The sequence below is a fragment of the Puntigrus tetrazona genome, chromosome 16 (genome assembly GCF_018831695.1).
Source record: "Puntigrus tetrazona isolate hp1 chromosome 16, ASM1883169v1, whole genome shotgun sequence".
Taxonomy (NCBI): domain Eukaryota; kingdom Metazoa; phylum Chordata; class Actinopteri; order Cypriniformes; family Cyprinidae; genus Puntigrus; species Puntigrus tetrazona.
In genome coordinates, this window is record NC_056714.1 from 11,400,999 (window position 1) to 11,427,036 (window position 26,038).

General features: G+C 37.7%; 1 protein-coding gene and 1 pseudogene across 1 annotated transcript in view; one reads left to right on the forward strand and one right to left on the reverse strand.

The window, feature by feature from the left end:
• Positions 1-1,129: 1,129 nt before the first annotated feature.
• On the reverse strand, positions 1,130-10,791 carry LOC122360628 (annotated as a pseudogene).
• A 1,077-nt stretch (positions 10,792-11,868) lies between these two features.
• Positions 11,869-26,038, forward strand: part of LOC122360820 (ubiquitin carboxyl-terminal hydrolase MINDY-3-like) — an 18,023-nt gene continuing 3,853 nt past the window's right edge. Inside the window, exons 1-10 of the mRNA XM_043261677.1 lie at positions 11,869-12,309; positions 12,536-12,615; positions 13,941-14,001; positions 15,225-15,401; positions 15,677-15,728; positions 16,280-16,394; positions 16,862-16,935; positions 17,117-17,196; positions 17,469-17,539; positions 19,663-19,743. Of these exons, the coding sequence (XP_043117612.1) occupies positions 12,216-12,309; positions 12,536-12,615; positions 13,941-14,001; positions 15,225-15,401; positions 15,677-15,728; positions 16,280-16,394; positions 16,862-16,935; positions 17,117-17,196; positions 17,469-17,539; positions 19,663-19,743 (885 nt within the window). The 5' untranslated portion in view covers positions 11,869-12,215. The remainder of the gene's footprint in view (positions 12,310-12,535; positions 12,616-13,940; positions 14,002-15,224; positions 15,402-15,676; positions 15,729-16,279; positions 16,395-16,861; positions 16,936-17,116; positions 17,197-17,468; positions 17,540-19,662; positions 19,744-26,038) is intronic.

The following is a 26,038-nucleotide window of genomic DNA, read 5'->3' on the forward strand; positions in this document are numbered from 1 at the left end:
CATCCTGGTCCTGCCCTACTTCATTCTGTCTCTCGACCTCGTCATTCTTCCTTTTTCCTCCTCGCTATTATTTAAATTCTCTGTTTCTCTCTTTTTCCCGATACCTCTCTCAGAGTGCTGGACAGGTGTCAGGCCGCTCGCACACCCTGCACAAAAAGAGTCCTACTGCACACTCACACTCAACTGCAAAGGTCACGGTAAAGTGCAAGTAAAATACCAATCCTGCATTATTCAAAGGACACCTTAGTGCTGATAGAAAAGAGAAAAGGATTTAAAGGGAAACAAATCTATGGTCTTAGCCTGATTAACCGTGAACACCGTCTCCCTCAGAACTCCAAAAGAGCTGCGGGACACCTTGATACGAAAGACAACTACTAAGCACTGCTACAGGACTTTACAATTCTGAATGGTTGTGTCTCACAAACTAGTCAGCGTGAAAGCCATCTTCACGGTGTTTGCATGCATTCAACAGAACAGGAACACATTGGTTCAAAATCGGTTTCTCAAAAGCGTTTTTAAGCAATAATATTAATAATAATAATAATTCCCTACGGGTTACAAGAAGAGCTAACCAGTTTGTTTACTTCACCAGCCTCACGGCAGCCATAGACGCAGACATCTTTAGATAGCAAATAACTGTTCTGCTGACAGTTATACAGTATTATACACACTGGGTGATGGTTTACTCTACAGCTGCAGTAGAGCTCACATTAAACCTTCTCATTACACACAACACTGACAGCTTTAAGCCTGTTTGTTAGACATACAGCTAATATTAGTGTACTTGTAAAGATGTATTCTATAGGTCTTTAAACTTGCTTGCACAGCAAGAATGGATAAATCTTGGATTAAAATGCGCTCGCACTGGATAAATAAAGAGTGGCTCTAGAATGGATCCAATGCACTATTATGAAATGATTTCTAACCTAGTAGCTTGAGACGAGCTCATCAGCTGAACCCGTGTATAGGACGGCATTGGTACAGCCTCAAAGAATTACTGACAGGCACTTTGCGCTCCTCTTCAACATTCACTGACATTTCTGTTCTGCAGAGGAGCGCTGAAGTTGAACATTCTGAAACAGGAATTCTCTAAATGGATCGAAACATTTGAAAGCGTTTATGTAGGCCGTCATCTTACCTCGTATTCTTCGGACTCGATCAGCAGCTTGGCCGTTGTTATTCTGGATTCATAAGGCGGGATGTTGCTCTAAAACAAAAAGAAAACAATGGAGAATATATTAACTGAAATGTAAATTAGTTGAGGATCATAAAAAGGCTTCATGATGTGATGTGAATAAAATTATGAAACCTTTTTTCATAGGTTTTCATCATTATAGAAAAAAGGTTACTTTTTAACAGCTAACTTACAAAAATGAATTAGAAAATAAATACACTATTTAAAAAAAAAAAAAGGTTCAAAAGGTTTTTTGTTTTTTTTTACAGTTTTTAATGAAAGACTCTTATGTTCACCAAGGCTACATTTATTTTTTCAAAAACACAGCGATATTATAATATTATTATTTCATTACTTCATATCCATATTATTTTAATATATTGGCAAAACTGATTTTTTTAAGGAGCAATTACTCCAGTCCTTGTTGTCACATAATCTGCTGCGTTTGTGTTAAGAGACATTTCTAATTATTACTGAAAACTTGCTTGATTTTTAATCAATTGTAAAAATGCACGGTCACTTTTGAGTTATATAATGCGACCTTGCCGTTTAAATGTATTTCATTTATGTTCTTTTAATGAACTTTTTTTTTTTTACTGAATATCGTTTGTACTGCTTCTACTGGAAAAAGTCTACGAATAAAATGATAAAACTGACAAATAGTTTGAAAGATCTGCGCTCTGTAGACCACACACACACACACAAAGCATTTGTGCAGAATACTCAAAGCTGACGTTGAAGGTATTGTCAATGGTAATTGACAGTATACTACAAATGCTTTCAATAAACTTTTGATACATTTTTCCTGCTTAAATTTGGACAGAAAATGCCAAACAATTCATTGTCTACTAGCAAGAAAAGGGAAAACATCTTTAGATTTGCATTTGAATAATGGTCGATTAAATAAAGAAAAGTTTTGTTTGTGACTGATTTTTTTTTTAAGGTCTCAAATCAATGGACATTTAAAAAATAAACAGCCTGAAGGCCACCTCATTTCCTGTGTTAACTGTAAATGTGTGATGCTGTATATTATACAAACACATTCTCTATACTGAATAAATGGTTTTGTAAAGAGTTGATGAGTGCTATGAACTTGGATTACATCATGCTTTAAACAGGCACATACTCTCCTACCTGCCGCGATTTTCCAAACGTCACAAAGCAGCATCTAAATATGACAAATTTATGTCTAGTGCCAAATGTTCCCTGACATTTTAGCCAGCAGAAAAGTAAACAACTTTTATAAACTCCTTCAATGAGTCAGTTCAAGTGAGGCTTGTTGTTCTGTTGCTTCAGCCGAGCAGAGTCCTCCTAAAAGATGATCTGCAAAAATGAATTTAAGTACACACAAACGAAAATATGTTTTCAAAGAAACTTGAAACCCGTAGCCTTAGGCAAAATAGTTTTTAAGAATAGGAAAGACTGTCAGCGGCAAAGTGTGGTCACTTGATGAAGGACTTGTGTGTGTGTGTGTGTGTGTGTGTGTGTATGCATGCATGTGGCCCCAGGGCCACCCTTGAGGCAGTCTGCCACAGCCTTGGCCTGGCGATGAGAGAAAACGAAAACATAAAATAAGCTAGTTTGTTTCCTTTCTTCCTTATCTTTCCCAGAATAAAAACTTTTTAAGCTCAGTACTATTTTGTTCCATGCCGACAGAAAGAGTTCAAAGGAGAGGTCACGATGCATCCTATCTTTATCTCTCCAGTGCCTTTGGAACACAAACACCTGTGCTCACACCTTATTCTGGTCTTCCTCCTCCTCCATGTCATGCTCTGTGCTCGCCAGTGACTCTTCCTCTTTCTGTAGGCTAGGTAACCATGACGACACGCTCTTCTTCAGGTACTCACGCCCCTCCTGCATAAAAACATAATAACAAAGTTGAAAGAGCCTCTAGGTGTGCATACTTTCAGGAAAAAGGATATGTTGAGAAGAAGAAGGGTATGAGGAATGAGGAAGTAGAATAGGATGACAGTAGTGGGACAGGAACAGGAAGTTCTACGAGAAGAGGGGAAGTGGTATAAGATGAGAGGAAGTGAGAGAGTTAGGATAACCGGCAGTGGTATGACATGAAAGGAAGCAGTAAAAGGATAAAAGAGAGTAGAATATGTTGAGGAGAGGAAAATAGGAAGTAGGTTAAAGGGAGAGAGAAAGTAAGACGATATGATATAGATAAGATGGGATGAGAGAAAACTTATAATACAAATAATAGAATAAGATTTAAGAAACAGTGTTGTCGGGTTCTACTTCCTGTCATTGTAGTGCTCTTTCTCTATAAGATGAGGGGAAGTAACGTAGGATGAGAGGAATTCAGTAGATGGCAGTAAAGGTTTAGAGGACGTAGGTAAGGAACAAATTTTAAGGATAATAAGAGATAATGTACATCCAGCAGGTTGTTATCTCCGAATAAAGTCCGACGTAAAGCGAAGGGCTGTACTATGAGGGCTTTATTACATGGCTTCTTGTCACAAAAGTAAATAAAACCTTGATCTAAGTTGAAGTATTTGAAAGCAAAGCTTCAGTGAAGAAGCCGTTGCTAGGAAATTCAAACTAGACGGACATTTAAGGGAGGCAGTTACCCGGATGAGCCTGCGCTATTAGTTATACCGGCTGTTATCTGGGAATAACAAACCTTGGAATGTGGCAACTTACCAATCAGAATCGAGCATTTCACAAAGCCGTGTGATAAAAAAGTACTAAAGTGGGTGACAGAAAGTAGAATAACAGGTAGTTGTGCGCAGAGGTAAAATACAGAATAGGATGAAAAGAAGTAGGTCAGGGTGAAAGAAAATTAGATGAGAGGATGAGAGGAAGTGGTACTGTATATGATGCATATACTGTAGAAAATAGCATGAGCAATGAGAAGTAGTATAGACTGAGAAGAAGAAGCGAAGCATGAAATAAAATGAAAAAGCAGCATAACAGGTAGTAGTACAAGAAAAAGTAGAATAGGATGAGTGGAAGTAGTAAAGGAGAAGAGAAAATAGAATAGATTGAAAGGAAGTGTGATAAAGTAAGGAAGTCAGAGTGAGGGACCGTAATATAAGATGAGTACAGATCTTACAGAAGGACAGGAAGTTTCATGTATGTTATGAAAATATTTAGGAAACAGCAAGTTAAAATAAGATGAATAAGGAAGCATAAGATGAAAGGAAGAAAGAATAGGATGAAGTGAAGGATCATCGGATGTAAAATACGTTGAGAGGAAGTTACTATGAAGTGGTATATACTGTACATTGTGAAGTGGGAAATTGTATGGACAAAAAGCAGTGGTTTAGGATGAGACAAAATGGCACTGAATGAGAGGAAATAGTAAAGCTTGAGAGGAACACAATAAATAGCAAGAATAAGATGTACAGGATAAGAGAGCACGATAAAAGACAAGAGGGAGAAACACAGGCAGTGACATAGGATGAAATGGAAAAAGTACAAGCCTGAAAAAGGGTTGAGGTTAGAGGACACAAAGAGATTCAAGTTTATGATTGTTGAGTCAAGTTTTGCTGTCAGCTCTCTGAAGGGAAATGGAAGTATCTTCTAAAGTGAAAATACCCACAAATGTTACGAGAGCTTTAAGCTGCAGATTGAAGCGCAGACGTGCTGGTCTTGTGTCTGTTTGCCCCCTAGTGGTTCAGAGAGGAACTGCACCAAAGCGGGTGTGTTTGAACCAGGAGTGAATCTATCTGTCCCACATTGAGTCATATTCAATAAGCTTGTTTTATTAATGGCTTGTAATTCATTAACTGTGACCTAACTCTCTCATCTACCATCGCTGCCTATCCCTTTTAAAAAAAAAACAAGTGTACATGCCCAAAACCTGTCTTTCTTAGTCACTCGTTCTCTCACACAATTTCTATCCGTGTCTCCTCAGAAATACATGACTCAGCTTTCTCAGCTGTTCTCCACCTACACTAATTATGACTGCATAATGACCCACTGCTAGGAACGCTGCAGTTAACAGTGAGATTCCCTCCGCAGTTGTCCTATCGTACCTCGGTTTTCTCAACGCTGAACAGGTAGCTGGCCATCAACTGGAGTGCTTCGGGGTTGTGCTCGTCGTACTGTAAAGCTTTGTCGATGGCCTCTTTGCAACGGTCAGCGGCGCCCTCCTCCATGCTGTCAAACAATGAAGAGAGTTATAAAGCCGTTTAAAGCACGTAAAAACAGTCAGTGATATTAAACTTAAATGCAAACACGACATTTCTGCATTAAAAACCTGTGTGCAAATATTTTCACAAAGAAATTATGATCAATATCTACATTAAAAGACAAGAGATATTGAAAAAGGATAGGAAGAAAGGAGGATGATGGGTGAGATATAAAGTAAGAGATATAGGATGAGAAGAAGCGATATAGGATAAAAGGAAGCAGGGCAGAATGAGATCAAGTGGGAAGTAAGGTAGGATGAGAAGTCATCATGCAGGTTAAGAACATATTGAATAAGATAAGAGAAAGCAATGATGAATGAAAGGTAATAGGAAGCAGCATATAATAAGTAGGAGGATGAGATGAGAAAGTAAGAAGCACAAAATGTCAATCACAAAAGCTAATATTAACCTAAAATTAGAAAAGACAACTCAATCTCACGCATAAAACAAGTAAAAGTCACTGCTTAAATAACAATAAGAAACGTATTACAAGCAATAGGAAAAACGGCAGTAGAAATGCCGACATGCATTGTATAAAGTAATCAAATGTATAAAATCACTGCACATTGCCCTGTGTCTATATGAAATATATATTTGTTCTTATTAAAGGTTATTAAAGCGATATAGTGAAGAGTGCTTTTCTACTTCATGGTATGGCAGGGTAAAATACGACTAACATTCGGTGGTTTTTCCACAGTTTATAGAACGTGGTACTTTTTTAGTATGAACCTCAGCTGAGATTCCAAACAAGCTGTAATGTTAGCAAAATGTGATGTGTAAACCCTGCTGGGTTCCAGGTTTCCTCGTTGATAGCTGAGGAGTGGATCCAGCGAGGGCTTGATGGGTTGCTGTGGAATTAAAAAGTTTATAATCCCGCCCACTCTAGAGTGGTACTAAAATGCTATGGCCAAGTTGAGCCGTGCCGAGCCGAGATAGGGTTTTTTTGTGAAAAAGAAAATGTAAAAAATAAATAAATAAAATAATAATAATAATAATAATATTATATATATATATATATATATATATATATATATAGATAGATATATAGATATATATATATATACACAGAATAGACGAATATTATATATGGATTAAGGAAAAAAAATCAAGTTATGACAATCATATAAACAATGACAATCATATATTTTTACCATGATTTACAAAGGCTATTGAACAAAAATCATTAGATGACCTTAAAAGACTCTTGTTATGGATAATCAACCCCTCAAAGCCAATCAACTGCAGTTTTAAATCTGTACCAATCTTTACCACTATTCTTCAAACCACTAGGTTTTAATCATTTAAAACACACTAAATTAGTGTAATTACTTTTCTTTTATATATTTTAATAAGCACACGTTAGGTTATGCATGTCGTTTCATTTTTATATACATAGATCTGTTACCCTTAATGATCATGGAACATTATTTTACTCATTTTTAGAATTTGATTTTTTAAAAAGTTATCCTAAACATTAAAGTAGACACTTTCCTTAATACGTACATTTAATATGCTTTTTAATTTAATGCGGCCATCAAAAAGAGCCGCATCAAATATGTATTAGGATTAAATGATTTTTTGGAACTATTTCAAAGTAACACACGCTGCGTGATTTAGCTCTGTACGGGTACAATGTCTACACCAAAAAAAAATTACAAGTTTGACCAATAATTGAACTAAACAAGAGTTTCCACAGCACCCAGGGCATCAACACTAGTGAAGAAAATGTTATTTGTTAGCACACACACTCTTTCCTGCTCTTGATTTTCCAGTTATCGCCTGCAGCAAACATCTACCACAACAACAACCCCGATATACACGTACAACCATACAGTACATCAAGAGGAAAGGCACAGAGACGTACTGTACTTTGCTAGAGGCTGCTGCTGTACCTTCATAATGCACACCAATGTGTGAAAATGGTATGGTGCTTACTTAGTAAATAATCCTGAATTTCAAATCTCTGGGTTTGAGCGAAGTCACGTCGTGCCAAGATCCTCGGCAATCAACACTAAGCGCATCTCCAATCCAAATCTACTTTTCATCTCTCTCCTACCGTACCATTACTCCAATCCTGAATTCCCAACCCTCTCCCTCTTTCTATCCCTCTATCAACCAGTCTGTGATTAGATCTTTTCTGCAGGCCTCAGAGCAGATGGGCTCCAGTCTGCAGCGTCCCAGGTGTGCATGCATGTGTGTGTGCGTCGCATATCTCATCAGGTACAGAAAGCCAAAAAGGTTGAGAAATGAAAAGAGTGAGAAAGGCCAGAGCAAACAAAGATGGGCAGAAGTTGAACAGGAGCCAGCACATATCTGTGTAAAAAAAAAAAAGATATTTACCAGAGATCTGTGAAGAAGATCTCAGCGATGGAACAGAAGGCCACAGACACATCCTTCCTTGTGACAGCACAGGCAGATGGAAATGCAGCCGCTCGAATGCACTAGCCTATCAGGGAACAGAACCACATGTGACCATGAAATAAAATAATAATAATCATCATTCAACCTGTCATTGTTGACTCACCTTATGTTATTGAGTTGAACTTAAAAATAATTGTTCATCCTAGTGGCTCCTTAATTTCAAAAATTGGCACAGATATCATGCGCTATATTCCAACATAATAGCCGTGAGTAATGAACAGACCAAATTTAAGTCATTATTCACCGCTCCTTCGAGACTCACAAAATAAATATGCCACCTGTTCTTACGGCTTCAGCAAACTTTTATCCTTTATGTTTCTTTAACCTATCATAGCACGAAAGTTTCATTATTTTATGTTGAATTATAATATTTGTTATTATATTGTTTTGAAGTATTTAACCAATTTATTACAATAATATTTTTAACACACATTTAGCTAATTGTCAGCAGACAGCGTTTCTCCAGAAACCTCGGGTTGCAGAAAAGCTTTAAAAGAATTATTTAAATGAATATATTGTTAGTAGCGGTATTAATATCGTAATGTATTCAAATAATCAAACTCGATTTAAATGATGAGAAGCATGCAAAAATTATTATTATTTTTTTTTAAATTGTAGTTGTTTTCAGCACTGCTCTATAGGACTTAATTTTCTGCTTATGTTTTATTGCCCTCTAGTGCTGAAAGACTCAACTGCATATTTATCACTAAATAAATCATACAACCGACTCATGTTTGTTCAAACTAGTACAACTATCCCTCAAGACAAGTCATTTAGACCACTGAGGGTGTACATTTTATGCTGCCACAATGCTCATTATTCATAGCATCCGAATTCAATACGCAGTAATGTATGCAAGGCCCATGCGGTCATTATAATTGATTACAGTTTGCTTTGATGTACGACGATATCAGTGACCGCTGGTTTCCAATGACTCTCTACCTACAGAAACAACAGAAACTACATCTGTCCTTCTATCTTTCCCATTTACCTGGCCTGTGCATACAGACGCAAACAGCGCACACCATGAGACCAGCTCAGCATAACTAAATGCCTCCTGCTATTATGTCAGTGCTAATTCTGTGCCTTCCAGAAAGCATTACTCTGATTCAGCAGCTAACTTAGTAATCAATGCAAAGAAAGTGCTGTCCACTGGGAAAATGCACCACAATGATGGAACACATCCATTATTCATTAGCAAAAGCTCTCAGCGTTCTAAACAAAATTATAATTCCTTTGTATCTTAGAGAGTGATATTCTATTTACATCAGGTCTCAGATAGTCTATTTGTTTCAGGGTTCTGTGAAACTTTAAAACACATACAGTCACATCATATTTTACTGTACGCATACTTTATTGTGTTTTTATTCTAGCTATAACTTAAGGGAAAAAATCTAAAAACTAAAAACTTTGACAACGTTCCCCAATATGGTAATAATTTAGTATCATTTCAGAGGGTTTTGAATTAGTTCATGAATCTATCAGACAATACTAATGTACGTATAAATGGAAAACTTAACTTATTTACTTACATATAACTTTTATATAACCATTAACTTCATTAAGTGAAAAAATCTCTGTTTTCAGTTACATTTTACCTGGATTTGCAAATTCTTGATAAGAAAGCATCTGACCAAATAATGTGTATGCCGGCATTTTTACAGTCCTGTTCCCCATGTACTGTACATATACTATGTATTTATTCAAGTAATTACACAAACTAGGTAATAACCAGGTAATAACCCTGTACGTACCCCTAAATCTAACCCTACCCCATTCAGTTACCTTACATCACAGTACTTTCTTAGGTATGACACATTTTTGTCAAGTCTCAATTTAATGTCAAAAATGCCAAATCCCAAACATTTGAATGGTAGTGTAAGTAAATGACAAATCTATTTAAAACGCTTGAACTGTTTATCAGCAGTGACTTGCCTCATTGGCGTGTTTGTCCATGGCGTTGAGCATGACCTCGGTTCCTTTACTGAAGTACTGTACAGCCTCTATGCCTGTGTGAATCTGCCCCAGGTACATGTACTTACTGTGGCCCTCCTCTGGACTGAGCTCCACAGCCTTCAGATACACGTACACCACTGTTAAGGACTGCAAGACTCAAATACAATCACAAAAGGAAAAACAAGCCCGGAGGCTTCACAAGGATAGTACAGGATAACATATTCAATGTAGCAGTCCGGTACATGTCTAAAGGATATCTGTTTAGCTTTCTCTGCATCTCCCAGTTCAGCGCAAATGTTCCCCATCATGTCCAGGAGGGTCAGGTTAGTCGGTTCAATATCCAGCGCTCGCTGACAGTACAGTCTGGCCATGTCAAAATCAAAGTTGTCTATACACTCTTCAGTCTGAGAAAAAAAAAAAAAAAAAGTAAGAGGTATAGTAGCAATCTAAAAACAAGCACTCATATTTAATGTCTGTAATATGTCACTATAGGAAATGCATTACCTTTTCAACTAGTTGATCTATTGTGTATTTTTCAGCTGTTTTCTTCTTGGCTCTATCCTGCATCTTGGCTTTCATTCTCTCCTGTGGTGACATCAAGGCACCTGAACATCAAGAATAGATTTTCACAAACCACTCACACAAGGTTTAATGTGAATAAATCTAGGTTAAGTACAACCACGACAAGTTTGGAAACCATTCTTTATTGCACTCTTATCTGGCATTCGTCAGATCACATGGATATTAGCTGTCATGTTTACAATAAACCGTTACTGTCAAAGCAAACACTGGTGACTGCTAGAGATGGGTTCAATTAATGTGACATTTTTAAAAACGTGTTTTAAAGTCATTATTTTCGTGAAATAAAAGCAGTATGATGAGATAGTTTAACATTATAGATTCTTAAGACTGACATACCTCCAGTTGGTTTAGTATCTTTTCTTTTAGCTTTGCTTTTCTTTTTCGCTTTTGCTTGTCCGCCCATTGCTGTTAAATAAAATCTGTTAATTTATGTCACTTTTTATAAAGTAGAAACACTTCTCTACTAGAGGTGCGTTCACTTGCCAACGTGAAAGTACGCATGGGCTACAACGTGAATCGGATAGACTAACTTCCTGTTAAGGCACATCTTTTCCCAAAATAAAAGTCTCCGAGCATTTTCTTTTTTAGGTTTTCGTGCGTCTGTCGTTGAATCGTATACAACTGCTTCGCTTCTCAATGTAAGATATGTTGTTCGGATGCTACTTTGTACAACCAATGGAAATAAATAATTAAATGCAACTTATTTTAGTCATTGAAATATTGGTAGTGAAAATAAGTGACTATACATGCTAAATGTAAATAAATAAAAACGGCAAAAATAAATGTTGTTTAATTAATTGTTAAATAAGTTTTTTAAAATCAAGTTTACTTTTTTACGTATTTTTTTAACCAATTAATTTTTGCATTTATCATGTTCTCACAAAAGTGCCTTGTTACCAGGTACCTTAGTGCGTGGTGCAGTGCAAATGCATGCAGTATTTAGCTATTTAAAATGTTTAGGTGGTAATATATCCAGAAGAAAAGTCATTGTTTTCTGACAATCTATTCACTGTACAGTTTGTTAGGTTACATTGTCGACAAGACATCACTATAGCCTCTGTGGGCGCGCCTGCTTCACAGTTGGTATTTTAAGAATTTATGGCTGCCTAATCTCTTTCTTATATAACATTGCTTAGCCAAGCTTTCTGTATATTCAAGCTCAGCCTCCGTATTGTAGGTGGGTGCGACATGCGACGTTGCCGTATGATTGATGGGCGGAATAACCAATCAGACCACTTCCTAGCTTGACGTCACCAGAACCTTCTCGATTTGAACCAATCTCTCACAAAGTCGAACTTGAGGTGGAGGCACGTAGTAAATAAACTGAATGGATCACAGAGCACTCTGCAATTACCCCAGCGAGCGTTTTTCACTGGATTTCACGGCATTTTCTTTGGGGGTTGTTTAGCGGAGCTGACAGTCGTTGACTACTCTTAAAAACGGGCTGTCGGAGGAACGAGCTAAACGTTTGTTTTGGACGTTTAATAACGCAACAAGCCACAGACCGTATGGTGAGTGAGTTACTTCGGTGAGGGCATACCAGGCCTGCCCAGTTAAACAGACAGAACAGAAAATTAAAGAACTGAATAAAACGTAAGAAAACATTCGTTTCAGACGCAACGCGAACCTGTATGTTACTAAAGCCGTTGTGGCGTGCCGCTGTTAACAGTCTGCGTCTTCAAAAGCTAACGTTCTTTCACGTTTTTGGCGCGAGCGTTCGGTCGCTTATCGCTCGTGGGACAGGTTTACGCACCAGTAGCGCGTCTGTGGCCAATGCCACCTGCTCACCGAAACCAAATCTTTGAGATTGAGCGGAATACAAAAGCAGGCCAGGACGAGTTCGCTAGCCACGTCGCGTGCACTACAGCGGTTAGCTGTCACAAGGATCTCCATTGGTCTCCATGCATGGTTTGAGTTAATATCGGCGAACATCAACAGAAATGTCAGACACTAATAAAGAAGTAGTGGATCTGGTGTGGGGCAGACCCAGTGGCGGAGGAGTGCCTGCGTCCCTCTTCCGCAGGTGGTCACAAGGTAAGCTGTCTTGATGTTTATTATTTTTTTTTAAATTCTTTAATTAATAGATACTAAAAGAAATCTTAGTTATGCTGACTTGTGTTGTAAAATCTGCAGTGGTCAGCACAGAAGACCGATGCCAAGACCCTGTTACTTCAGCTCGCCCAGTTATAAATTGTGATGAATTGCTAAACTGAGACTTGTGACATTGACTTTGGTTTGTGTTCACCGCTCCTTCTTACAGGCTTTGTGTTCAGTGAGGCTGAACGCTCTGCACTGGAGCAGTTTGAAGGTGGACCGTGTGCTGTCATTGCACCTGTGCAGGTAGTCGCTGCCTTATTTTTTTTCTGTTCATAGGTTATGATGTTTAGTCAGTAATGAAGTATGCGTGCATACACGCCTTTGTGAAGTCCAAAATATAAAGCTGTGCTGCAGTGATGTAACATACAGGTTGATGACAAACAAAAGGAAAAATCCAGGAAACCGGAACCATGCGGCGTACTTTATCATGGGGCTGTTCTCTTCCAGGATGACAATAGCCCCATCCATAGGGCACAGGGGGTCACTGATTGGTTGGATGAGTAATTTTTGATAGCAGTGAAAATGAGTTGGCGAGGAACAGAAGTACAGTGTATATGATGGCTTGTGAAGTTGTTTAACAGGTACAGATAGTATTTGTATCATTTATCAGCTGGAGAAAAAAAACTTTTAAAAAAGTGATATCAATAATACTGTCCTGTGCCATTGTTATTATTGTTGTGTGGAGTCTTCTATTTTTATTTATTTATTTATTTTTGATTTTATTTTTTACATTTAGAATTTTTTTTGAAATTGTGTTTTGTTATCATACTTGGTGAGCCCCTGCCTGTGGGAATACCTATAGAAGATATTTGAACAATGTTTTAAAGCATCCTCCTCCACCACCATTATCAAAACACCTTTTATAAGTATGGTATTTATTTCCACCACAAGAGTTCCAGGGACTTCAAAGCCAGGGTGCATTGAAACATTATTAACCCAACACTGCCAAGACACTAAGTTTTTCCTTTCCTTTGTCATCTGCCTTTATATCAGTCTGCAGATTCTGAGCAGTTACAGCTGAACAATTCGAAAAAATCCCATGTTGTCTGGTGGGCACAGATTCAGATTTTTCCACTTCAGACTGAGGGTTCAGTCTCGTTGGGAGGATCAAATCTTTTTAATATTTCGACCCGATTTTAGAGCATATTGTTTTCATTTGTCATGCGTCTCCTTGCAAATTTCTGCGTGAGCTTATGTTGAGAAAATACATGAAAGTCTGCTAGGGTGTGATCCTCAGTTGCTTAGTGTTCTTTGTAACCACTTAAAAAGTTGGCAAGTGTGTGATACCTGCTGTTTTAAAATCTGTTCAGATTTGAAGTCATATTATTGTATTCCAGCCACTAGTTTTGCACTGACATTCCATAGCTATGTCAAATTCTACTTGATCTAGACATTTACAGGATGTCCTACCCTTTTCTTTCACCACTCTGTTTCCGTAACACTGGTGCAGTTGCTATATAAAAATAAAACACACTTTTATTGAGATGTGCTTTATTGTCAGATTGATTCTTTTGCCTGGTTAAGTGGAGCCCTAATGATTTGTATGTTTTGTTTGTGTTATTTCTCAGGCTTTCCTGTTGAAGAACATTTTGTTTAACACTGAAGGCTCAAACTGGAAAGATATCTCAGGTTTGGTGTGCATTATTTTATAGGAATTCCACCTTGTTTCTACTTTTTGCACACTCGAAACTCAGACCTCTATTTGATATTTAGGTTGTGTCAATACATAAATTAGGCCTTGTTATGATGAACGTCTTTTTAATGCACCTTTCCGCCCCCGTCATATTTCTGAGATGAAAGAAGTCATCATGAATCTTGTTGTAGGTACATCTGTGTTGTAGTCTTACAGTGGTCCTAAACAAGGACCAGATTTACTAACAGCTTACAACCACAGCAAATCCTCTTTTAGTGCTGAAAAACATGCAGTGAAAAGGTTCGGACACAGTCGACTTCATATGCGTTTGTAGGAGTTTTCCATTTTAGATGCAATTTATGACAGGAGAGTATTTAAATGAATTACATAATATAATTTACATTAGTTTGCAGCATTATTTACCGCCTAAAAAGCATGACTTAACCAATTTGGACCTGTGTTAGCAGATTACGCGCTTATTATAGCTCTGCTTGTTTTTGCTGCTCTTAGTAGATTGCATTGGTCATAATGGAAATGCACCGGTTGAACCTGTGCTCTTTTCTTTTTTGCGCATTGTCTGTAAATCACCTGCATTTCTTTCCCCGCTCCCATCTCTGGTTGTGCTCTCATGCTAATTTGCCCCGTTAAGTAAAATACATTTCTTATTAAAAGTAGCATTCTAAAACCTTTATTACCTGTCACCTGTAATACTTCTGCCTTTTTTTGAAGACATGTGACAGGATTGTTGAAGAGAATATGTTTAGCCAAATGTAAAAAAAAAAAAAAAAAAAAAAAAAAAAACGTTTTCTTCCCCTCCTCACTCCGTGAGACATACACTAATCGTATTTAACATTATCTCTTGTCCTCATTAGTATGTGTATGTGTTATCCTTCTTGATAAACATGAACAATTGTCATTTCTTACAAATTTAAATTTGTTCAAACTCTGGATTAGTTTCTTGGGTTTTGCAGGTCTTTTGAATTGTATGCAAATACAGTTAATTATTTTGTTTACAGTTGGTTGTTGTGCACTTCCTTTAAACATTTATTTTAATTCCTAATATATTTGGCTGGTACCGGTCAAAGTTAATGGCATGGAACTATACTGGGACGCAATATATAGATTCCAACACGTCATTTAGTGGCAAAACTGATCAACTCGAATCTTTAAAGCAGCACAGAAAATGGATGCGTGGCATATGTGATGTTTATCCTTACAGAGGAAGAGCAGAGGACAGTCCTGTGCTCCACCCTCAGCGAGATCCTGGAGTCTGCCTGCCTCAGTAAGACACAGGCCTTTCACCTGGCCACTTTGCCTCGTGCTAAAACCACAGACAGCAGTGACATCACTGACAGCCACCCGGAGCCTGAGTCAAGCCAACCTACCGACACACCGAGTAAGAAAATAAGCAACAGTCATTCTCATGTTTCTGCAGATACTGAAAAGGGCCAAGTGACAGTTTTTTTTTTTAATAATACCTAACACTGATATGTGATATTTGGAATATCTTATCTCCTTTGCATACATTTACAGCAGATGATCCAACATAGCATGTTAGTGTAAACTTCTGGAGATGTGTGTTCTTATTAACCATGAAATTACAAATAATTTTCTCTGGAGCGTTTTGTCTTGTTAAATGCGTTTGTGTTTTTGCATGGTGTGTGTGTGTAGCTGCTTTGGCTGCTGAGGAGCTTGGCTTTGAGAGGTTTCACAGCATCATACAGTAAGTCCACAAAGTCTTTCCACACCGCGTGTTTCTCTTTCCTTATGTCTTCGCTGGCTTACACTTTCCTTCTCCTTGTGTTACAAATAACAATTTCCGTTCAGAAATCTCCAGTATTGCAGGGGCAACTAAATTCATAATGAGGGGTGCAGCTTAAAAAAACTTCTGGATAAATTCAGTCAATAGGGATCTTTCCCAAGGCTCGAAATTGTGACTATTTTGGTCGCATATGCTTCCATAACTTAATCTGTGCGACCTCAAAATTTTGCTTTTGTGCGAGTTCGTGTAATTGTTGTAGTGCGACCTGTTGACCTGAAAAAGCAGTGACTGAGTGATCAACAGCTAATATTAACCAACCCAAAATCTGCATTAAAATTAAGAATGTAAAGATGAAATCTGTTAATATATAATTTTTTTTTTTTCTTGTGGTGCTCATGAATTTTTTTTGCTGGTGCTCCTAACCTTTTAAAGTTGGGGGCACCAGCTCTACCAAGTAAAGTTCAAGCCCTGTTTCCCAATTGATATTCACATTATGGTTACTCCTTCCTCAGGAAGAGGACTCTCAGGACTGAGGTGGAGTTGAGAGAGGTGGTGCTGTCACTGTACGACACTTGGAAGAACAAATTTGGGGTTCTGCTATTTCTGTACTCTGTCATACTTACAAAGGTATATCTTTACGTTTCTCATCCGTAAAGTCTTTCGCCAGTTTTTGAAAATTCCTTTTTAAAAATAAGAGAATAATGAGCTTGCAGGGTAACAACCTTACATCTACACTACTGTTCAAAAGTTTGGTTTAAAAATGTTTTGGCCAAGCAGCCAAAAAAATAAAGATCTTACTGTTAAGCGTATTTTATTGGATTGTACGGTTTTAATATTTGTGTTTAACTGGTTTATTTAAAAATGTTGCATGAATGTTTTTGTAGAATTTTATAATGTTTTGATCATTGCATACGTTGTGTAATTTATTCTGAAATGGCCATTAAAACAGCCTCGATGCTGGCATGCCATTAAAAAAGTGAATTAATAAATAAGTTTTGAATGATAGCATAGATGGTTAATTATGTATATAATTTGTCCAACATGCTTATTCTTGTGTCTGCGTGTGTGTATTTATGCTCTGATGGAAATCACAGGGAATTGAGAACATAAAGAATGAGATTGAAGACACCACTGAACCTCTGATTGACCCTGTGTATGGCCACGGCAGGTAAAATGCATAATAGCTGTTTCTTGGCATTATATTTGATTGTGTGACTTTTAGGAAGCTGTTCCAATTATTGGTTCTGATAGGTTTATCTTTTGTTGTGTAATGCTGTTTCATAACACTGCTTTTATCATTTAATGTTAGTGCTGGCTGTTTTGTTAACCTTTTCTTTCCATACTTTTAGCCAGAGTCTAATCAACCTTCTGGTGACAGGTCATGCTGTATCTAACGTTTGGGACGGTGATAGAGAATGTTCTGGAATGAGTATGCTATATATTTTTACTGAATATTATGTACATGTGTTATGTGGCACATGTGTTAACATGCTGTTTGTTTTTTAAAAAAACTTGAATCACAATATGTCACAGTTGTGCTGCTTTTGTAGACCACTTGGTGGCAGCATTAGCTAATATTTTGTAAGAAATGTCTGCTAAAGGAATGCTACAGTCATTAGGTTAAGGAGTGCTTAATGTTGGACAGTTTATTTTTGTGCAGTTGACTAAAATATAATTTCTTTTGATTTTTGTTTTCTGTAGAGCTTCGTGGCATCCATCAGCAGGCCTCTGTTGGCTTCCTCACACTAATGGAGTCACTGCGCTATTGCAAGGTGGGCGTCTACTCATAAGCACCCTCACAGTACCTTCCAATACTGTAGTTAGATTTATCATTCATGTGGTATAGATGGTGTTCTCAGTCTACAGTGTAGATAAATCTGGAATCCCATTTTGGCAAGTGTTGTGTAAAAGATGCAGAGTGTCTAGATGCCAAAGCTCACAGTTTCTTTGTGGTTTTGCTGTTCTCCAGCCATACATCTCATAGGGAATTTGTGAAATGGAGTTGCAACATAATAACCTACTGAAATACTGACTGCATTGAACAGACTAGTGTCACAGTCATCACTCAGGCTGTTTGTTTTTTTCTTCTTTTTTTTTTTTTTTTTTTTTTTTTGAAAATTTTATGATGAGGAACAGACATTGTCTAGGTTTCTTTTCACACACAAAACAACCACACGGAATTCTACATTTCCATAATTATTTAGTCCCCATTTACTTTATTGTTGTTCATGTCCTCCATTTTTTCTTTTCTGTTTCTCTTCTCGTCTTATTTTATCCCCTTACTTTTTAAATGTGTTTTTCTTTTATTCTTGGATTCTTAGTAGTACTTTTATTGTGTGTGTGTGTGTGTGTGTGTGTGTGTGTGTGTGCATGGTTCTCTGCTCTCTAACCAATGTGTTGCCCTCTAAAGACAAACATCAGAGATCTGGCACCTAGTGCATGCATCCTGTATGTTTTATGAGCCTGGACAGGAATGGCTCTATTGTTTTAACCTGTGGAGAAAGTAATTAGAAGCTGCTTTGTTTTGGATGGCACCGTGCTACGCAGAGCTTCAGGATATGTGCAGTGAGTTGTGTTTTGACTAGAGGAATGCAGGAATGTATCGCTTCATATTTAGAACCATCTGAGCCTCCATCACAATATTCATGATCATTTTAATCCGCACACCCTGGAAGGCTTTGCCCGCCCAAATCTGCTGCTGATACTCACCTGTTGAGTGATGTGAGGCTGAGTGTGAGGGCTTTCAGTGTTTGGATGCACTGCTGGAGATCGAGCTGTAGGTAGAGTGTGCAGAGCTTCACTTTGAACTCTGTGTTTTTGAATAATTCCATAGTCTTGTGTTAAACTGCTGACTCGCATCTCATTCTGTTTTAATTTGGTTTTGATTGGTGGATGTGGTTTTCTGTGCATGCAGCATTTGTAATGTGGAATCAGGGGTGTGGAACTTTTATCATAACAAGAGCCATTCATGCTGCTTAAAAGTTTGGGCTCAATAAGTTATTTGCTATATATATATATATGCTGTGTGTGTGTGTGTGTGTGTGTGTGTGTGTGTGTGTGTGTGTGTGTAATGGACAAGTTGGACACATGTTCCAGTACCATCTAGGGCTGGGTGATTAAATAGATTTTATCGGAAGTAGTAACTCATATGTAGTTTACGTTCATCTATTTGAATGAAACTCTGTTTTCTCTTTTAACATCCCCTCTGGGCTTCCGTAGTTTCGTGTACAGAAAGAAAATGTCAAGTACAATAGAACTTTATAAAGGAAAAAATACCAGATGAGTTTTATCGCCCAGTTTTTTATCATTGGGAAATCATACTGTATATAAAATTGCAGGAATCAGGAACCTTCTTTTTGCACAATCGTTTTTGGTTTACTTTCACTTTTGAGATTTGTGATCACACATACTATTTATACTACAAAGCATCTATTTAAATCGAAAATCTAAATAAACATGAAATATGAATAAATGTTAAAAATAAACATTATTTTAGATTGACAGTGATTTAAAATTTTCAGTTTTGTTTTATTTATTAATTTTTTTCTCCTTTTGGTAGTTACAGAACGTTTTTAAATGGCCTTGCAAGCATGTTTAAATGGTCTCTGGGGCCATATATAGCCAGGAGTTGACATTCACCCCCGCTGATATAGAACATGTTTCAGTGCTCATAATACAATAAACTATTCATAATCAATTATAGTGAACTTTTTCGTTTTTTGTTAATAGGCATCTTTATCATTATATTGGGAATCGCCAGCTATTCAATCAATCAACTTATCCCAGTGAATCAACCTGTTTGTGATGGTTCTGGAATGTGGCTGGCCAGGCCGTCATGGCATCGGTATGGAGATTGCTGATTAAACTGTTGTTTTTTTTTTTTTTTTTTTTAAAGGTTGGCGCATTTCTCAAATCTCCAAAGTTCCCTATTTGGATCCTTGGCAGTGAGACTCATCTTTCAGTATTCTTCACTAAGGTGAGTTAAGAAAATAAGCTCCTTTCTTCCTTCTTTCTTTACTCTCTATTCCTTATCTGAAACAGTCTGGCAGTTTACTTTTTTTATTTCATTAGTAAAGACTCAAAAATACAAGAATGTGCTAGCTAATAGATTTAGTGCTTTAGACGTCTTCTGGAAGAGAAAAGAAAGTGGGGAGTATGGGGTGGATGATGAGAGGCAGAAAGAGGTTTTTGGACTTATAAGGCATCCAGTGTGGTGTGTCCTGGCTTCAGCCCACGCGGCATGCGGTCAGATTTGGCACTCTGACATGCTCACAGAGAGGGATGGCTAATGTGAGGTGTATCTCGGCTCTGAGTGGAAATGTCTGTTCATGTAACCGTAGTACTTGGTGTTAAAGCACGTCTTCATGATGGATAATCAGACTTCCAAAGACTTGCCGTTAGGGCTGAGCAGTAAACTATATAATTTTAATATCATGAAATTTATCTTTTTAACAATACGTTCTGGGCACTTTTACTCTGTATGGATTAATCTGCCAGCCTGTCTTACAGCAGAAATAAAACAGCCAGTCAGTGCACGTCACTAATAAGTCTCCAGAAAATACAGCTTTTAGGGAAAACTAAAATGGAGGTTACGGTTCCCTAAAATGTAGCTTTTTTGATTAATGTCGTAGAATATGAGGAAAATAATATTATGATAATACATTTTGGCCATACAGACCAGCCCGTACTTGCCATATGGTTGCTAGACTCTAATGGGTACTTGCTCAACTGACCAAAAGAACCCCTCCAGGTTTTGGCATATTGTGGTCCCTAGATAGGGCCTAGGTCAATCTTTCAGTGTTTTTTCCCCATTTTATTATTTACCCTGTTGAAAGCCTAAACACATTGCTTGGAAAAGTAATAGCACACCTCAGGCTGAGCTATTTGAGGTATAATTCATGTTCACAGCCGAAACGGTATGGGACATGTTATGCTCGGATGTTTAGTACCTGGGATAGAGGTATGTTCAATCTTCAGACTGCAAGTATAACAATACAAATGGTGACTCTTGTGTTTTTCATATTGTTGTTGTCACAATGCACTGCTTCTCGGGGCTTACAGCTTTATTTAAGTACAAGAGAGCAAGACGTTTTAAAACCCACTGGATTACAGTGTTTACAGAGGTTTGCGTGAGCACCCATGTGTTTTATCCTTTAATAAAGAGAGGAAATGCATGTTTCTCATGAAGGTTTCCACCTGGAGGCAAATGAGATTGACAGCAAGCATTAATCATGGTCTTACACTTAAGGCCACTTACTGTCAGTACATTATCCTCATCCGGCGTTTGTGCGTGTGCCGAGAGAGGTGTGGCGCTAGAACTCTTTGGTCCATGATTTGTTTCCTTCCTGTTCAGGAAATTTTCTGACAGTGACTGAGTATTCTTCCTTAAACTTTAAAGTAGACACTTTTTTTTTATGCAGATTCAATATAAACAAAATTTGTGTGATTTATTTTAAATGCAGTACATGTTTCCTTTTAAATGTCAAAACATTCGAGCCAAAATTTTAATGGTTACACAAATAACTAATATTACAATGTAGCTGTTCTGTAGGCAGCACTAACATAAAGTCCTTAGAATGTAGTTATGTATTATTTAGAAATAGACGGGTCTCTCAGCAGGGCTAGCTGATTTACTGTTAATGCATAATGGACTTGGAGCAGCCGTGCTTTAATGTATGTGACGACTTGAGTCTTTTCATAGTTGATGTCTCATCCTGATTAGAGCTGGGACTAACAAAGGCTCATCTCATACTTCTGCCCATAAATCACCTTTCACCCATCTGCCCAGGTTCCTGTGTGGGCCAGTTGTACTGTGTGTGTGTGTGTGTGTGTGTCTGTGTGCTGTTAGTGTAGTAACTATATAGTCTATGTAGAGATTTTCTACATAAGAGCTCTGAAAGTAAAATTTACTGTAAGTGTCCGTCTCATCTAAGTCACTACACACTGATAGTTTTCCCATGCTGTGCTCCTGCTTTTCCAGACTTCTTGGTTACTTCCTAAGTTTCCTTGAGCAAATCTTAGCTTGACTACAGTATGATCTGTTGGTCCTGGTGAAGTCAGATGCTGTTGGGAAGTAACTAAAAGCAGCTGTGCTTCAACATAATTGCATTCTACAGTAATGTGGCAGTGTTTCAGCTGCTATCAAGTAGCATCTTTTGTCTGATTTGGCTAGTTTAAAACTAGTTTAAGTCACAGATTTATGCAGTTGTTCACATAATTATTTTTTGCTGTATTTTGTCTTCCATTTTGTCTTCCAAATGATTATTTCATTAAATAATTAGTTTGGTTATCACTATTTTACAGCACTCTTCTTTTCAATTGGTCAGTTGTTGTGTCATGTGATCAAATGTTTTTATATGATCACTGCTACACCTGGATAATTGTAACCATTGTCCCAGGTAACGTTAATGTTTCTCATATCACTCTGGTCTCTTTCTTCTCCTATAATACAGTGGTTACAGTCCAAATATTCCATGTCTATTTATTTATTCAGGAAATACTTCAATAAGAGAAAGCTGTGCTTTTAATTTGTGAGGCTCTTGAAGTTGTCAAGCATCAGTTTCAAAGTCGTTTCTCCAACACTGCACAGATATACAGTTTCTCACTAGCCTTTTTGTATAGGTCTTTATTCAATAAATATTGGACATGAAGCGTCTTGATGGAGAGCTAAACCTCCAACAGATTTTACACATTCTCACACTCAGCTACTCTGTGCCCGTGAGCCTAGAAGATCTTAATGATTTAGGGCCTGTTACTCTCTGCTCTCTTATACAAAACAGCAGCCCCATTCAGTGTATACACACACACACACACACACACACAATCATTTGAACTGTTATGCTCCTCCAGGGCACCCACTTCCCCTCTCCACCTTCTCTGTAGGGCTGGTTAGCGGTGTATAGCCTCAGGTGTGTAATGCCACTGTTTCCAGTAGGAAAGCCGATCTTTCCCCTAGAGCTCTGTGTGTGTCCATCTGGGTGTCGTTTTCCGCTGGAGTCACCAGTAGAGTCAGCCACTCTGCCAGGCCCTCAGAGAGGAGAAAAAACTCTCAGGCTGACAACTCAAAGAGCAGCTGTTAACAGGATGCACACTAAAGCCTTTGGATTAATTGGATTGAAGATGCATTGCCTAGTTAGCTAACTTGATGATACAATTTGTTTGTTTGATCTTTTGATTGTCCTGAACCAATCAAAAGGCTGCCTGCTGGTTTTTATTCATTAGTAGTGGCACAATATTTTGATAACCATATTTTCTTTTTAATTTAGCAATATGGTATCAGTATGTTATCTTTGTATTTGACAGCTGTTCATCAGGTGTGGAGAATCTGAGATGAAGTTCAGTGGCTTCAGCAAAGTTTCTTTTAGACTTAAGAATTTCTCTCCCAAGTAGGGAGATTTGTCTGTTAACAATTTGTTTGCAATGAGACATGGAAGGTAGTTTTAGTTTTTCTGGGAGTTTTTTTGCCTCTCTCTTTTTGTATACACACAAGATGGGTGTTCCTTATGACAAGTTTTAAAAGCCTGTCTCCCAACAGATCCATACTCCTGCCCGGCCAATCTTTGTTTGTCTCTGTCTTTGCTTTTAGCTTCTAATGGAGTTTGTCTTCACTCTTATCTGATTTATACGCGCTAGAAAGCTTGTGAACACTATACAAATGACCTTTCACAGAAGGTCTAGGAGGAGCCACGGACACCACACAGGCACAGCAGTGGTCACTAAAGGAGATGATCTCCAGGTCCCAGTGGATGAGCAGCCACATATCCCTGAGGACAGTAGGTGGCGGAATAGCAGCTTTTAGCGCAGCTAGTAACTATAACCGTGTATAATGCAGAGAAGCATGATCTGTGACTACTGAACCACAGTAGCCCTGTTTATACCAAATCAGTGCTTCCTCTCACTCACACACACAAGGTGATTAATGGGTCTGCTGACGCTGTGGCCCGTGTTAGACACAAAGATAGTCGCGTCCATCTTCAACTGCTTTCACTTTTTTAACCTCTCACTTAGCTGCTTTCCAGCTCCTTTATTTGAGGTATTAGACTTCACATCCCTTATTTCCTTCCATCCTGCTACTGTCTCTAGAAACCTCCCTTTGTCTGTATCTAAGTATGGGATATTAACTTTCTTCTTATCCCTCGTTTCCTTATTTCCTCATCAGACCGCGTACTGTCTCGGATCTGATAAGGTTAACATCCTCATCATTTTATAGATCCCTTGAATTATCTTCTCCCTTCCTGTCCACCCTTTGGGGGCCTGATCCATATTGTACCCACAAACCACTGCGGCTGGCCCTTAACTTTAAGCTGCTTTCGATCAGTTTCCAATTTGGCCCCCTGCTTGGTGCAAAAATGCTTAACCTTCTTAAATGATGGCGCTACCGAGAGCCAGGGGATGTTGTTTAATGGCTCTGTTCCAAAATATGAGCTACCTGTGGAATATATTCTGGGGCATTGTAGGTATGCCTTGATACCAGAGGCTCTTGATCACAAATGTTGCTATTCCTAATATTATTTTATTTTCCCAAGCATTAATATATTTGTGGTGATTTTATTTTAATTTTTATGAAATGAAATTTGACTTTTGTACAAAAAAAAGTGATGAATGATCTGCACTGAATTTAAAACATTGTCTTAAACCAAGTATAATATTAATAATAATAAATAATAATCATAATATTATTATCATTGTATACATTGTATTACAAACATTGTGTTGATCCGATTTTTTTTTTTTTTTTTACTGAAAACTAAGCGCAATTAATGGCAAACCTTTTCCTATCACTAGGCATAGAAATATGAAAGATTATAAGTCTGAAAGTTTATTTTTTCTATGCTTACGGTCTAAGGCTTAATATTAATTGAATGCAGTTCATTTATATTTAATCTTATTTAAAATATTTTAGTTTAACTTTTAAATGCTCCTCATAGATTTTAATAGTTTGATACTAGAATGTTAGCCACTATAAAGTTTCTGTGGTTTTGATGTTATGCAACGGCCTGTGTAGGTAATAGTCGGCAAGTTAGCTAACTTTAGGTTTTGAACAGAGCTCTTTGAGAGGAAAAAAGACACCGTAATGCTGGTAAAGTCGTCTGAGTGCGCCCCAGGGCTCTGTCATCCTCTACTAATTTACTGACTCCATGCCCCCAAACACAAACACACGCCTCACTTTTGAGGTCCACAGAGCTCACCTCACTGCAGCAGTCGGTGCTTCTGTAGGGCCCTGTTCTGCTACTGTGAGGAGCTCTCCATCTTTTGTATCGCCACATGGGGCGAATGTGTTCTCACAGCGATAGTGCAACAGTGAATGTGATCGAAACCAACACGGGTTCTGATTTCTGTCAGCTTGAAAGACTTCAATCACATTCTTATGTCTTTCATGAAAGGATGGCACAGTGGGATGTACGCTAACATATGTAAAAAGAACAGAATAGGAAGGAAGGAAAATAATATAAGCAATAGATTCCAGTCTCATCAGACACTGTGTGTTTCAAGTTTCATCAGACAGTTGTCTCTCAGAGGCATTGTGCTTTCTGACACATCATTAATCATTCCTTTAGTGGAATCTGATCTATTATACGCTTCAGCTTTGTAGTGCCGCATACGCATACGCGTTTAAAAACACAGCTTTTAAAGCCTGTTCACACCAAGAATGATAATTATATTACCATCCACACACTAAGGGTGGGCATTATGAATAAAATCTTATGTCACAATATAAGTAATTTATTTTACAGAAAAGTATGTATCACAATATAGTTATTCTTAATTTTATTTCCAGTACTAAAGTATACAATATGTAATAAACAAGATGTTCATCTGGCATGTAACAGAACTAACAGTCTTTTGGATATTGAAAACAATAACTGTAATCATCTGAGTTAACAGCAGCAACTACGCAGTACATTCAGTAGAAACATAGATGGTATTGACATCAGCGTTTAGCTACATATAACTGTTCTTAAGTGAAAACCTTGTGAAACTAAAGTCAAAACAACACAACCAACACACATTCAGCGGTCCAAGAAAAATGTATTTACTTAATTAGCATTCAGCACGTTTTCTTTTTTTTTAAATTTGGTGTGAAGAAAAAGCTCCATAACCAGTTAAACTAAATAAAACCAAAGCGTGCTATAAAGAAAAATTTCAAAATGGTAAATCAAATCGTGTTTAGTCGATGAGTTAAACAACGTTGCTACAGCAGGTGCTTTTTAGATCAAATTAAGTTAGAATAAAAATCATCCTGTACAGAATTTTAGCTACTTCTGGCTTTT